The following is a 15,667-nucleotide window of genomic DNA, read 5'->3' on the forward strand; positions in this document are numbered from 1 at the left end:
ATAAAACAGACTGAAAATAAAGTAGGCACTGATCTTTAAAATCCTGTTTCCTGTAGCCTAAATGTTGTCAGTCATTCTTAATATTCGCAATTGGTGCACTGGCATGTTTAACTGTTAGCTGCAGTGTAATGTTAGATTATGTGTAAGTTAAGTACAGAACTGACTGTGCTCCCAAATTTTTGTCTGTGCTCCTAAATTTTTTAACTTGGGGGCACAAGTGCTCCTGGAAAAAAATGTTAGTGTAGAGCCCTGACTTAAAGTGCTTTTCAATGCCATGCCTCACATTCACCCATTCACACGCACACATACACACACACAGTGATGCACTGTTCCATACACTCAACATCTTTCATCCCCATGTTGGATGTTGTGGCGCCCTGTTTGACAGTCCAGATGCTCTCTCTTCTTAGAAAAGCAGAACCCCACACGGAAAGCTGAAAAACATGTTTTTTTTTCACCCCCCCCCCCCCTCTTTTGAGACATAAGATGAGGTTTTATCCGAAAAGGTGGCACACCGCTTTTCCGAGAGATCTCCGCGAGGCCTGTTTCACCTGGCTCAAAAGGGATTTCGGTGATAACCCCACACACAGCAGCAGATGGGGGTGGGGGTAGTGGGGGTCCCCCAAGGCGTCATTTAGCAGACGCTGTGTTTTATGGCAGTGTAAATTGCGAGCGGCCGAGCACTCTCATCGAGCGCTCTCCGATGGCACTGTAAAGCGTTTTCCATCCGCGCTGCTTCGCTGAGTACTGTCCGTCACTGCCAGCGTTTATGCCGGCTGCCGCGTTCCCCTGCTGCTCCTAACCTGAGACGAATGGTTCAGCCGTGGCTCTAACCCCACCGCGTCCGCTTCTCATAATCTCAGTCTAAATCTAACTGAGCCAGGGTTTTTGTTTGTTTGTTTGTTTGTTTGTTTGTTTGTCTGTTTTTCTTTTATTCATTTTTGTTGTTGTTGTTTGTTGGATAGGGCTTGGAAGAACAGTCCAAAAGTCAGATCACAGTTGAGTCTAAAGTCTAAATGATGCATGTTTGGTGTTCATCCAATGTTTTTTGTTTTTGTTTGTTCAGGGACTGGGAAGAGGGGCCCAGCGAAAGCCGCAGCTACAACACCCAAACCCAAACCCAACTCCAAAGAAGCCGCCGTGTCCACACCGAGCCGGGCCACACAGAAGCGGGTCAGAACCCGGGTCGTGTCCTCAGAGGAAGAGGCGGCGGCGGCGGCGGCGGTGGCGGCGGCGGCGGCGGACGATGACGAAGAGAGAGAGGAGGATGAGGAGGAAGAGGAAGTGGTCCAGTTGCCCAAGAGGAGGAGGAAGAGGGTAAAGAGCAGCGAGGAAGAGGAGGAGGAGGAGGAGGAAGAGATCAAGGTAAACAGGGCCGTGCGACAGGAGGATAAATTCTTTGCGCGCTACGTATGATCTTTATGCATTATGCATCACACACACTGTTAAAGTGCATGGAGGCAGAGCGGGGTAGTGTGTGTATATATTTTGGGAGAGAGCAAGAGAGCTGGTGGAGGAAAGAGAGAGCTGCTGTTTGATATGTAAAATGGCCTTGTCTAAGTGGCTCCTGGCTGTGGGTGAGTTTGGAGAGGGTGAGCATGTACACACACACACACACACACACACACACACACACACACACACACACACACACACAGAACTCTTCTCACACATGAAAAGGCCTTTTGTTGGAGGAACGTGTTATTTGGGGCTGAGCGCTGTTCTCTACGGACATGAAAAAGGAGAAAGAAACTTCTAGAAACTTCTAGTTGTGCAGCTTTATTATGATCCCCACATCCATGTTGAACTGCTGAGGTCTCTTCTCTGCAGACAAGCCAAGCTAGCAAGGGATTTCAGCAAGGCATTAAAGGGGATATTCTTCCTTTTTTTCGGGAAATACACTCGTTTTCCACCTCCCCTTGAGTTAAACAATTGAGTTTTACCTTTCCCCAGTTTATCCAGCCGTTTACTGAGTCTGACAGTATATCACTTTTAGCTCCAGCTAATTGAATCAGATTAGACCGTTAGCATCTCTCCTATAAGCTAACGGTCTAATCTGATTCAATGAGCTGGAGCTAAAAATTTTATCCCAAATGGTGGAATATCCCTTTAACGTTTGCATAGTGCATATTCCTCTCATCGCAGTATCTTATGATGAACCCCTAAGGTCTCTTCTAGGCACAAAAGCCAAATTAGATTCAAAAGCCAAAGTGCATTTCAGAGTGCATAGTGTAGATTCCTCTGATCATCAATTTAGTGAAACAAATATTGGATCACACATGAGGTATTAGGGCATGTGACATTATCGTCTCAAGAAGTGTTAAGGGATGTGACATTATCGTCTCAAGAAGTGTTAGGGGATGTGACATTATCGTCTCAAGAAGTGTTAGGGGATGTGACATTATCGTCTCAAGAAGTGTTAGGGGATGTGACATTATTGTCTCAAGAAGTGTTAGGGAATGTGACATTATCGTCTCAAGAAGTGTTAGGACATGTGACATTATCGTCTCAAGAAGTGTTAGGGCATGTGACATTATCGTATTCAGCGCTTGCCTTGCAGTATGCACCTGTTCCCAGTTATGCGTCAGTGTTGATTGTGAGAGCCTTCTTATCCCATTGCCTACATTAGATCAAAGCTCCATACATAAATTTTTCATAAATTTTGTCTAAGAGTGTCGATTCTTCTGACGATATGAATTTTTCGAAAATAAATATGATATCGTACAGTCAGGTGACTGACCTTTACCTGCGTTCCCCGCCTAATCCAAATGATTATATTATATGATTGAGATATGGTGGTGACTATGGTGGTGTCTAACTTGTAAAAATAATTTAGGTACATCTGACCTTTTTAAGTTAAGTACATATACACACGGCTGGATGGACCCAGTTGTACTACCCTCTTCTCCCCTACTGGAGGGTGAGAGTAAAACCTTTAGTTATCTAGTTATTTAGTTATCTATATATTAGTTATCTAGTTATTGTTATCTAGTAATATCGTTATCTGTCTATTAGTTATCTAGTTATTTAGTTATCTAGTTATCTATTTCTCATTAAGTATTTGTCTTGGGTCTTGTTGTACCTCTTCTTCAACTGTGTTGAATTTAAACAGCATTATTACTACAATTACTTACCTCCCTGCATTACTTGTGAAGCGCTTTGGGTCAACAGCAACAAACAACTTATTTTGTTTGTTGTTGTTTTTAAATGTTCTATATCAGGGTTCGGCAACCTTTTCTCTTAAAAGGGCCTTCTTTTTTTTACCAGAAATAAAAATAAATCTGTCTGGGGCTGCAAATATATCGGAACCATTTAAAAGAAATCAGTTTAAACATCTTTAAACATATCTTTATTAGCCTCAGGCATATAAACTTAGCACAAAAAAGTAAGGGAAAAAAAGTAAGGACATTTTTGTTTGGTAGATTATTTCTCTGTGGCAACAATGTTTTTTGGCAATAAATCTTATACCGTTGGAAAGCCTGTTAAGTTCCCTTTCAATTGGTGACCCACTTGTAATGAACATGTATTTGTGGGATGAGCAGCAGCGCTGAGTATGTGGGTTGCGCCCATGAAAAATTTGCCAAATCTTCTCTGCTCTAATGTGCATGTTCTAAATCTATATGCATTTCAAACGTTAGGCTGCTGCTGTTCCTCCTCGGCCGGTGGTGAGACCCACCAGACAGGCGGCACCTGCTCGGGGCGAGATGAGTGATGAGTCCGATAGCATGGAGGTTGGACTCGTGATGGAGGATGAGGAGCAAGAAGAAGAAGAGCAACAGGTCGAGGAGAAGTCAAGAGGAAGAGCGCCAGAAGCTACCACGGCCAGCGTTACGTCCACAGGCAGCACAGAGGGCTCAGACAGTCACAAACGCAACAACAACAACAAGCCCTCGTCTCAGAACGGACACGGAGCGTCGCAGGTTGCAAGCGAAGCTAAAAGCAAGGAAACCACAGCTGGACGGGGCTCAGTGAAGAAGACACCGAGAAGGACACCTTGTCCCTATGGCAGCTCCTGCTACAGGTAAACATCTAGAACTCTTCAACCCTGTCCCTACGGCAACTCCTGCTACAGGTAAACATCTAGAACTCTTCAACCCTGTCCCTACGGCAACTCCTGTTACAGGTAAACATCTAGAACTCTTCAACCCTGTCCCTACGGCAACTCCTGTTACAGGTAAACATCTAGAACTCTTCCACCCTGTCCCTACGGCAACTCCTGTTACAGGTAAACATCTAGAACTCTTCCACCCTGTCCCTACGGCAACTCCTGCTACAGGTAAACATCTAGAACTCTTCCACCCTGTCCCTACGGCAACTCCTGTTATAGGTAAACATCTAGAACTCTTCAACCCTGTCTCTACGGCAACTCCTGTTACAGGTAAACATCTAGAACAGAGTTTGCTTCAGGGAGTCTGCCAAATAATTTGAGCCCAATGTTTTTTTTCTGCCAAAGAAAGAAAAACAGTGACAAAATAAAAGTATATGGATTTGTTAATAACTAATTTTAACGTTTTCTATACCAAATGGAAAGCCAAGGTTTCAGTTGCCGTTCGCCTCAACAATTATAAAAATAAATTATAATAATTTAGCTATAGGGATTTTTCCCTTGGGAACCAGAAAGTGTAAATGCTAACACTAAAAACGACAAGCTTCCAGTTTCCTTCCAACCTCTATGACCTCCCATATTTGATTAGAATGTAATGCATGTTAGGATTTTATCTTAATGCCACAGGAAAATCACGGGGGCTTTTGAAATATGCACAGTGAGACTCCTCTTACTGTGCTTTCATTAAAGCCTAAGATCTGTAGGAAGCGTGTTTTTCCAGAGGCTGTGTTTGTGTGTGTGTGTGTGCGTTAATGTGTTTATGTGTTTGTGTTTGTGTTAATGTGTGTGTGTGTGTGTGTGTGTATGTTCGTTTATCCACTTCTATCTGCGATATCAAAGGGCAGAACATGTGCAGTCCGTCAGCTTATGTTTTGTCGTCGGCTATCTCATTTGTGTCGGTAATAAAGATCTGGGCGATCCGTTTCAAAGCTGAACAACAAGCAGAGGTTACCCATACGGCGTTTCACCCTCCTTCGGTTCCTGCCAAACTTCTCCCAGATGCACAGACAAATTATGCTGGAGAAAACGGGCGGACTCTGGACCAGTCCTGTTTAAATTGCTTCAGACGCACAGTAAGGGCAACAAGACGATGTTGTTTTATCCAGTGGGCCAAAACAGCGAGACGATGTTGTTTTATCCAGTGGGCCAAAACGGCAACATATTCCCATTCTCCTGATGTCCCCCATGCTGATGAAATTAAAGACAAATACAAACTAATTAATTAATTTAATTTAATTAATTAATTAATTAATTAATTAAAGACAGTACTTAACGCACCAATAGTCCAGTGCTCCTCCGACCAAAGCCATCACAGAGCTGACCACGTGCTTGTCATGGTCCGACGAACGGGTTCCGTCTACTGGTTCTCAAGCTTTGTTTTGGCCCGTGATCCCACTTGGACATCACAGAACTGTTGTGTCGGTTCTGTTGTTTGTCATTCCATTCACAGACAAAGTTTTTATTGTTTCACCGTAGCTGTGTTTGGGGGGAAGCAGATAGGACATTAGCATGTTCTAAACAAGTAGGCTTACAGGCACTTTGCATGTCTTACAGGCGCTGTAGCTCAGAAGTTCTTAAACTGGGGGTCGGGACCAGGTTAAACCATGTATAGATTTATTAATCGACCATGCTGTTCTTGCGTAGAAACCAACATTGCCTCTCAAGCTTCTTGTAGTCATATTGAAGAAGTCTGTCCAGGGAGACTTGATTGGCTGTTTGCATTGGGACAAATTGAAGAAATCAATATGCTCACAGCAAGGTACTGGGTAATGTACCAGAGGATTTTTGAATCAGCTATAGCCTTCTATTCAAGGAAGGAGCTGATATCATTAAATATGTCCTCCTGGCTAAGGCAGGAGCTGATGTAGCATTGTGTGAACCTCTTACAGTCTTGAAGCTCGTCTTGAGCAAGAGCGACTCGATAGGTTTGTTTCGCTCAGAATAATTGAAGGTTTATCCAAATCAATTTTTGTCCTCGGAGAGACCCTGTCATTGGGGTTGGGTCTGAAGATTTTAATTAAGGGAGGAGGCCGCCCACATGGAGACATACACACACACACAGACACACACACAGACAGACACACACACACACACACACTCATAAAGGCTTTGTCCCCACGGTGATCACTCTCTCCACCTGTCTGCTTGTATACTCACCTCTCCATCTTTTTTTTAATGTTCGGTTCATTATTCTCCAGTTTCAGTGTAGTTTGAGGGGAAAAAAGCCCAGTCTTATCAGATACCTCTGTTATTCTTGGCAGTTTTGTGAAAATATTCACTATTTATAATGTATGTTTATAAGGCACAAACAGCAAGGCTTAACATATGCACATCCAAAACTACACTACCCAGCAGCCCTTTCCTTTAGTTGTCTCTACCACATATTTCTGCACACTTGTTGCACTAAATGCTCATGTAGTTCCATTCCTTGTCGTGTTCATGTTGGGATTGTCTGTATCCTCACACAGGAAAAACCCAGTCCACTTCCAAGAGTGCAGCCACCCGGAAGACAGCGACTATGAGGAAGAGGCCGAGGAGGAGGAAGAGGCCGAGGAGGATGACGATCGGCCAGAGTGCCCGTACGGGACCGACTGCTACAGGTGAGCACGTAGCGCTGGCAGCACACCTGTGCTGTGTGCAGGCAAGTGCATATGTGGTGGAAAATAAGAACAGCCTCATTGTAAAGATAACTGATAAAGATTATATGCAGCAGGGTAGAAAATAAACTTTGGAAAACAAAAAACAAACCTCCCTCACACACAAAACAAATAAGCAAAACAAACAACCATAGCTACGGGTAGAAAAGCAAACGGCCGAGGATTTGTCCTAAGTGATTGGGGAGTTTGCTTTAATTTGAAGACAAATTGGCTTTGGGAAGATGGAACCCTTTGATTAATTCCGGAGCCAGTTTCGTGTTCCGCCCCCAGGTTCCGCGGTCCAGTCTCTGGTGTAAGGTCTTAAGGTCCAGAGCTGCAAGTCACCCGTCGCCCCGTGTGTAGTGGGATGTGTGTGTGTTTGTTGGGGTGGAGGGGGGGGTTGTGTGTGTGACAGAGTAGCGTAATTACAAACACATCCCAGAGGAGCTCCCTCTCAGAAAGGTTGGCCAACACACACAAGGTGCACTGTGTGCGTGCGTGTGTGCGTGTGTGTGTGTGTGTGTGTGTGTTTGTGTCCTGTTTAATGCCCTGAGTGTGAATGGAGTGACTAATCCGTTTAGTCCAGTCCAGAACAGTTTACACACACATGGACACAAACTCACTGAACACAGTCATTACACATTCATTTATTATATCATATGTGTGTGTGTGTGTTCTTCTCTGTGTTTGCATGTCATGAAGGGTGTGTGTGTGTGTGTGTGTGTGTGTGTGTGTGTGTGTGTGTGTGTGTGTGTGTGTGTGTGTGTGTGTGTGTGTGTGTGTGTGTGTGTGTTTCTACCTTCTTAACCCTTCTATGTATTTTGCAGGAAGAATCCACTACACAAGAAAGAATACAAGCACACCAGGCCTCCAGGTCAGTCTCTCTCTCTCTCTGTCTCTTTCTCACCAAACTTGCCCCTGCACATCCATGTAAGGCAGTCTTGCCTTTATCGGATTTGGATCGCTTTTTATAGGTCACAGGATGGCACACAGGATAATAAAGAATTGCGTACCAGAGACGGTGCCACACAAATGATCAATTTTGATTATGGACTGGGTTTCCTGTTTGTGAGTCATGATTTGTTGCGCGAGTGTTACGCTGTGCTGACATGAGTCGCGTGTTGCCCTTACGGTCTTATAATGTACTGTGCCGTGCCGTCTTCATGTTGTATTGTGATTCACATTGTCTCATCACGCTGTGTTGTCGTATTATGTCCCCACGTCGTATTGTGATGTTGTGTTGTCGTATTATGTCCCCACGTCGTATTGTGATGTTGTGTTGTCGTATTATGTCCCCACGTCGTATTGTGATGCTGTGTTGTCTCATCACGCTGTGTTGTCGTATTATGTCCCCACGTCGTATTGTGATGTTGTGTTGTCATATTATGTCTTCACGTTGTATTGTGGTGTTGTGTTGTTGTGTTATGTCTCCACGTTGTATTGTGATGCTGTGTTGTCTCATCACGTTGCGTTGTCATATTATGTCTCCACGTTGTATTGTGATGTGTTGTCGTATTATGTCTCCACGTTGTATTGTGATGCTGTGTTGTCTCATCACGCTGCGTTGTCATATTATGTCTCCACATTGTAGAGTGATGTTGTGTTGTCTCTGGTTAAGGAGGAAGGCTAAAATGATATATCAATCAGACTGGCGACAGAGGAGGCAGATCAAAGCAAACAGCCACTATGTCCTGATTAACATCTGGGCCTCATTCACTCACCAGCACGACGTGCTGGCAACACATCACTGCTAGTCGGGAGAGGAGAGGGAGGAGAGGAGAGGAGGGGAGGGAGGAGAGGGGGGGAGGAGAGGAGATGGGAGGGGGGAGAGGAGATGGGAGGAGAGGGGGGGAGGAGAGGAGATGGGAGGGGGGAGAGGAGATGGGAGGAGAGGGGAGGGAGGAGAGGAGGGGGGAGAGAGGAGAGGGGGGGAGGAGAGGAGATGGGAGGGGAGGAGATGAGATGGGAGGAGAGGGGAGGTGAAGAAGGGAGAAGAGGAGAGGAGGATGAAAGAGGGAGATTTGGAAGAGGAGAAGGAGAAGAGAAGGAGGTTTGGGAGAGGAAAAGAAGGTAGAGATAAAGAGCAGGTTGGTCAGTGATCATCAGGTGGAGGGGAGGGAGGGAAGAGGGAAAGAGAGAGGAGGAGAAGACAAATTGAATGACAGATAGGCAAGGGGAGGAAAAATAGATTCAGATTCAGATCAGGAAGGGGGAGAGAGAGAGGATGGCAGGGGAGGAGAGAGAGACAGATGAGAGCAGGGGATAGAGAGAGAGACAGATGAGAGCAGGGGATAGAGAGAGAGACAGATGAGAGCAGGGGATAGAGAGAGAGACATGAGAGCAGGGGATAGAGAGAGAGACAGATGAGAGCAGGGGATAGAGAGAGAGGGGAAGAGAAGTGAAGTAAAGAGAGAGTGAACCCGTTTAATCAATCTTAAGTCATGTGGGGACAGATGTGATTGGTGTTTTTTACGAGGAGGGGAGGGGAGGCGAGGAATAGAGGGGAGGAGAAAAAAGGATGCATTGTGCAGATGGCAGATTGTGATGAGAATCAAAAGAAATAAGCCTCACCTTCAGCTCCTGAAACACATGAAGCACAGACTGACCTAAAGCAGCCATGTCCCCTCTGACTGCAAGGTCGAGTTTGCTGCTTGAATCTGCACCACCTGTTGCGATGTAGTTATGCAGAATAGAGGCATCGCAGGGTGATTGTGGTTCTGCAGGTCAGTTCATGATGGAACGTGAGGTACACAGGTCAATACAGACATCTGTTAGAGCGAGCGGACAGTGAAAGAACATTCAGCCGACTTTAGGTAACATAACATAGACAGACAGAATTGCATAAAACGTCAAAAGTAAAACATAAATGAGCTGGAAACACAATGTCGGAATTCCCCTTTTCGTCGTTTGGTACTCATTTAGCATCACGAGGGTACCCAATTCGCGTAAAACTGACGAGAAGCGCCACGTTCTTATCCACAACAACAATTTTACACAGTTGGCAGAGATTCCATTCTCCATATTGCAAGTCAGTATAGCATCAAAGTGAGTCGGAAGCCGTTATTTTAAGGTAAACAAACTACAATATGTTACATTATGACGAGGTAACCACACTCTTGCAGTACTTTAAAGGAGTCTCAAAAAGGAGTCTCAGAAAGGAGTCTCAGAAAGGGTCTGCGGTCTTTCTATGGATTCTGCTGTCTGTGTCTCGCAGGTTTGTTTACTCGGACAGAAGAGGCTTGAAAAGGCAATTTTACTGTAAAGCTCTGGTTGGTCCCGGTGCCCCCCCGATGTCTCTGCCCAAAGCAGAACGGACCTCACTGAACGGAGAAGCGTGAAATAGTCTGGTTATGGCCTCCACTCGTGCTCCCCAGGCTGCTGCCATTAGGGGTTTGCACCGACGTCACGTTCTGGCCGGTAACTATGGTAACCCAGCACGCGCGGCCATATTGGCGATACTCAATGGGGTATTATGCACTTTGGATATCTTACGTGATCGTAGCCGTGTCTAAACAACAGAAAAGCTAATCAAAATGCGTCTAAGATGCAAAGGCATATAGGGCAGGACTTGGACCACAAGAAAAGGCGCGATATTTCGAGAAATTACGGATTATTGGCAGCGCAGATCCATATGAGTTGGGTGAGGGAGACAAGTACCAAGTTCAACCACAAGCGCCCCCCTTCCTCTGATAACTTCTGGCATTATTGTCCCTTCTCCCTGGTTTTTTAATAACTTTTGGAAGTCGATACCTACACCAGATGTTTTTCTCAGTCTGACCTATTGGTACGTACAACCTAAAACACGGCAATAATTAACCATTTTCCTTGACGATAGGGATTTACTTCAGTGCCTAATGCTTTCTAATGAGGCGAGTATCTCCAATATGGCGATGTCCAGATCTGATGCAATCACGCCGTGCAAACCCCGTAATTGCTCACAACACACGTGCACACACACACACGCACACACACACATGTACGCATGAACACACACACGCACGCACACACACACACGCACACTAGGGCTTTGACTCCGAACTTCGAACCGAATATAATTCGATTATTTAAAAAAATGTAAGATATTCGAACAAATTTTAGGGATCTCTTAATATTCGAACCTGGAGATAATTTCTATAAATGTATTTGGTTGTAAACGTTGTTTTCAATTCAGATTCCGAGATTTTTTTCACGCCTGGTAGAGTAAAATCGCAAGCTCATTAGCAAGGCTATTATTGGTCATCTGGGCTCCTGTAGGTGACGTTAGCGTGCTGGTGGGCGGTGCGCACTCATGTTCCTGTGTGTGTGTGCGCGCGTGCGTGTGTGCGTGATAGTGGGTAGGTGGTGTTCAATCATGTTCATGTGTGTATGTGTGTGTGTGTGTGTGATAGTGGGTAGGTGGTGTGCACTCATGTTCCTGTGTGTATGTGTGTGTGTGATGGTGGGCGTTGTGTTCTCCTGTTCCATCAACAGGTGAATCATGTGGCCTTTAGGTAGAGATGAACATGCTCCTCCTGCCACCAGAGACATACACACTTAAGTGGATGTAAGAACATGACCCCCCTCTGTGTGTGTGTGTGTATGTGTGTGTATGTTCTCTTCATGTTCCAGCCCCCATTATACCCCCCCCCCTTCCAACCTACACACTCACCCTTGCTGAGAATATCATGGGCATACTATGCTCTCCCAGTGTCAGTCGTCACCCATCTCCACACACACACACACACACACAAACAAACACTGTCAAGGTCTTTTGTGCAGGGCCCACAGATCGAACTTAATTGGATTGCACTGATTGGAAATGAATTGAATTGGGGGTTGAACCTTTGGGCACCAAAGGATTGAGCTTGTTGAGAGGTTTGTGTGTGTGCGTGTGTGTGTGTGCTTGTGCGTGTGTTTCGAAACACTGACGTATAGGGCCGGGCTGCCAGAGAACATTCCGTTCAAGTATACCATTCCCTACGCCAGGTCACACAAATGGCCTTTAGATTCAGGCCTCTAGATCTATTCAGGGCTGTTCTCTGGTACCTAAAGGATGTCACAGGTTGTTCTTTGGGAGTTTGGTTTCACAGGGAACACATCTGTATTGTGTGCTGGTCAGTCGTGCAGTTCTGGTCGTCTCTTACCTCGGCTGGCTCTCCTGCTCAGTGGTGATCTGCCAAACTCGGTCTAACCTGAATCACATTTTTTTTTAAAATAGTCTTTTAAAACACACACACACACACACACACACACACACACACACACACACAAACAAACACAGACACTCTCACTCGCACACACGCACATATATTCTGAACTGTATGAACCACTTTAAAACCGAACCTTTTTAACATTTAGAAAGTTATTGTGTGATATATCAGTCAAGCACACATCTGATCAGCCACTTTTGTTAGCTGTTAGTCTGTCTCACTCTCTGTTTTCCTGTCTCACTCTTTGTTTGTCTGTCTCACTCTCTGTTTGTCTGTCTCACTCTCTGTTTGCCTGTCTCACTCTCTCTTGTTTCTAGCTGTTTGTCTCACTCTCTGTTTGCCTGTCTCACTCTCTCTTGTTTCTAGCTGTTTGTCTCACTCTCTGTTTGCCTGTCTCACTCTCTCTTGTTTCTAGCTGTTTGTCTCACTCTCTGTTTGCCTGTCTCACTCTCTCTTGTTTCTAGCTGTTTGTCTCACTCTGTTGTTTCTTGCTGTTTGTCTGTCTCACTCTGTTTGTCTGTCTCACTCTGTTTGTCTGTCTCACTCTATGTTTTTTCAGCATACCCGTGACACCAAGACATACAAGACAGACAACAAACAAATGAATAAATAAAATAAATAAAAATTACAAATAAAATTAGTCCAATTTCTAACCGGCTGAAAATGTCCAAGGGCAATGATGACTCGCGTGAAACTGCGCACAGCTGTGTCTCCACAACCGATGCATGCAACGCCAACAAAGTTTGTCTGTCTCACTCTGTTTGTTTTGTTGCTGTCAGGCTGTGTACTTGCTGTCCGCTCATTATCCATCCGTCTGGCAATAGAGTCTTGCTTTCAGTTTGACAGCTGTCAGTCTAACCTGAATCACAAGACTATAGGGCATTTTTTGAGTAATTGCAAAATGTTGCAGAAGATACACCATATTGCCAAAAGTATTGGGTCCCCTGCTTTGACTGACATATGAACTTAAGTGACATCCCATTCTTATCCCTCTACTTGGACCCAATACTTTTGGCAATATAGTGTAATGAAAAAGGGTAAACACTGATGCCATTCAATGAAATCAGATGTCTGTTAGAGGAGTTTAATAAGCCCAAGGAGGTTGGAGGTCACAGTGATTTTAGATTAGCTAAGTGGTGTTGTTTATGACGAATTGTGTTACCCCCTTTAGCACTAAATGAGCACCCTGTATGTTAAACATAGACAAAAAGTAAAATGGTATCACTTTAAGATAAAAGATTTTCTTTAAAAAAAAAAAAAATCAATTGTGTCCAGTGAAATTAGGATCGTGTCCACCCAGACGTTGTCTCCCTTTTGTTGTGTGTCTAACTGGATCCTGTGTCGTGTCCGCAGCCAGAACCTCTGCCTCCCGAAAGGACGACGAGGATGATGACGAGGAGGCGTATGATGACAGCTTCATCAACGACAACAGTGAAGAGGCCGTCGACGAGGACTCGGACTACGTGCCTGAAGATTCCGGCGACAGCGGGAAAGAGGATGTCAAACGTCTTCAGAAAGAGGCCAAGGCTTTCCTCCGGAGAAAGAAGTAGTCTTTGGGTGTATTTTATATATATATCCTATGAATGATACAACATAGCCATCAAAGGCTTGTTCAGCAGAGCTAAGTTCAGGATGCCATTCAGTAAAGCAACAAGACATGGGTTTAAGGATATATACTCATATAAGTATATACTTTCTTATAGGTTTAAGGATATATATTTATAAAAGTATATACTTTCTTATAGATCGTATCCGACTTTCTGATCGGACTCAAACACTACTCTCCTGTTAATGCAGGTTGCAACAACAACACCCATTCCTGCAAATGGGGTGGAGGTCGATGCACCAAAGCTTTGCTTTGGTTGTGTTTTTTTTGTCCCAGTGGTGGAGAGGCCTCATTACCGCTACTGATGGGTCGGAGCGTTCTCAACTACTGATGTCTGTAAAGTGATCTTTAATAGGATTTTTCATTTGGCGGTTAATTGAGCGCTGTATTGTAATTAAACTTGGAATAGTTCCAGCAACAGTTACCCAACAAGACATTCAGTTCAGTTCTCCATCATTAGCAGAAAGTGTGTATCAACCCACCCACCCCCCATCCACACACACACACACACACACACACACAACGCACCGCTCCTTCTGGTGAGTCATATAGCTGTGAAGTACAAAGAAACAGGCACACAAAATAAGAGAGAGAGAGATAGAGAGCGGAGAGGGAAGAGGGGGGGGGACACAACAAGAAGAATGAAAGAACAGCACCTAGTGTTCTTGTCAGACGTGACCTATATGTGCGAGCCACAGAGAGGTTCACTCTGTAGGTGTCTGCCACTGTCGACGGGACGCACCCAGCCCCTTTCTAGAAGATTCGCTCATGCCGCTGACACCTCGTTCTCGGGAGTGAACCCTGTTTCCCTGTTATTGAGGGGTTTGTGTGTGTGTGTTGGGGCAGGGGATTGGGGGGGGGATTGTTTGTCCACCTACACACCAACATGCACTGTATTTGTGGGGAGGGAGTTCAATAAGGCAAATAGTCAGTAGATGGAATGGAACATTGAAACGTTTAATGCAGCTATGTGAGTTGAAATAGATGTGACGGTGCAGACCTGGTTGAACTCCAGCGCTCCTGTTTTTTTTATCTTTGATGGTTTTTGAATGGATGCTATGTTTTTATAAATGGAAATTGATTTTTTTTTTTTTTTAATGTCTGGTTTACTGTTTCTATTGTACAAATACAAAAAAAAACCACTTTCCCACAAACCCACGCTGGCATGTTGTATATTTTGTGACTATCTAATACCGCCTGTATGCCCTGAAGGCCCCGTTAGCTTTCTCAAGCTACATCACATCAGCCCTTGTTGAAAGGACACTTGATATCACTTTGTAGCTCAGATCAACAAAATTGCCCAGCGAAAGACAAATTAGGACTTTTCTGTTGGGGTTTTCACGATAACAGCAGTTGTGATATGTTCAGTTTACAGGAAAATGTATTCTGGTTTTTGTTTGTTTGTTTTTGTTTTGGCTTTTTGATAAAATATTCAGCCGTTGGATTGGCATTGATCCGGAGTGTGCTGCCTGCTTGACGTTGTTTTGTCTCCAGTGAGAGTTGCTGCACCCCTGGAAGCCATTAAAGTCATCTATTTACTTGTAAGGAAATAATAAACAACAGCAGAAATGTTTTGTTCAAACAAGTTGCATGTTTTTAATGTAGTTTTATCTATTCATCACTTTAACTCAAAAGCATGCATTTCATACTCTCTCTCACACACACACACACACAAAACAATATAATATTATAACTCGGTGTGTTTCTTTGTTTATCTATTTATCTATTTCTTTTCTTCAAAACATTCATTTGATGTTTCTTTGCAGTGTCCTAAACATGCAGGCCCTGTTCCTTAAAAGCAGTACAGTAGTTAACGTTTGGAGTCGGTCCTCCTCCTCACGACCCCTCGCTAAATCTCTCCCGGCGTTGACAGGAGGTTCATAAAGGTTGTAAATATGTAATTGACGCCGAAGCGTCGGCTGCTATTAACGCTGCTCCCCCGTTTTTCTGAGCGGTCAGCAGGGATGTCCCACTGATTCAATTACACAGTGAACCTTTTACAAGCGCCCAGTCTTAAATCAGAGACACGGATGCTGTCTGACACACACACACACACACACACACACACACACACACACACACACACACACATACACACACACACACACACAGACAGAGTGCGAGCAACGCT

At 44.5% G+C, this 15,667-nt stretch overlaps 1 protein-coding gene across 1 annotated transcript in view; it reads left to right on the forward strand.

The window, feature by feature from the left end:
• aplf (aprataxin and PNKP like factor) overlaps window positions 1-15,099 on the forward strand; it is a 39,279-nt gene extending 24,180 nt beyond the window's left edge. The window contains exons 7-11 of the mRNA XM_076288266.1: window positions 1,067-1,365; window positions 3,639-4,021; window positions 6,574-6,705; window positions 7,569-7,615; window positions 13,284-15,099. Coding sequence (XP_076144381.1) covers window positions 1,067-1,365; window positions 3,639-4,021; window positions 6,574-6,705; window positions 7,569-7,615; window positions 13,284-13,480 — 1,058 coding nt within the window. The 3' untranslated portion in view covers window positions 13,481-15,099. The remainder of the gene's footprint in view (window positions 1-1,066; window positions 1,366-3,638; window positions 4,022-6,573; window positions 6,706-7,568; window positions 7,616-13,283) is intronic.
• Window positions 15,100-15,667: the final 568 nt, after the last annotated feature.

This window comes from Alosa pseudoharengus, unplaced genomic scaffold (assembly GCF_046254945.1).
Source record: "Alosa pseudoharengus isolate Yale_2024_CS ecotype anadromous, Long Island Sound unplaced genomic scaffold, YU_APseudo_1.1 YU_APseudo_1.1_scf_1, whole genome shotgun sequence".
NCBI classification, from domain to species: Eukaryota; Metazoa; Chordata; class Actinopteri; order Clupeiformes; family Clupeidae; genus Alosa; species Alosa pseudoharengus.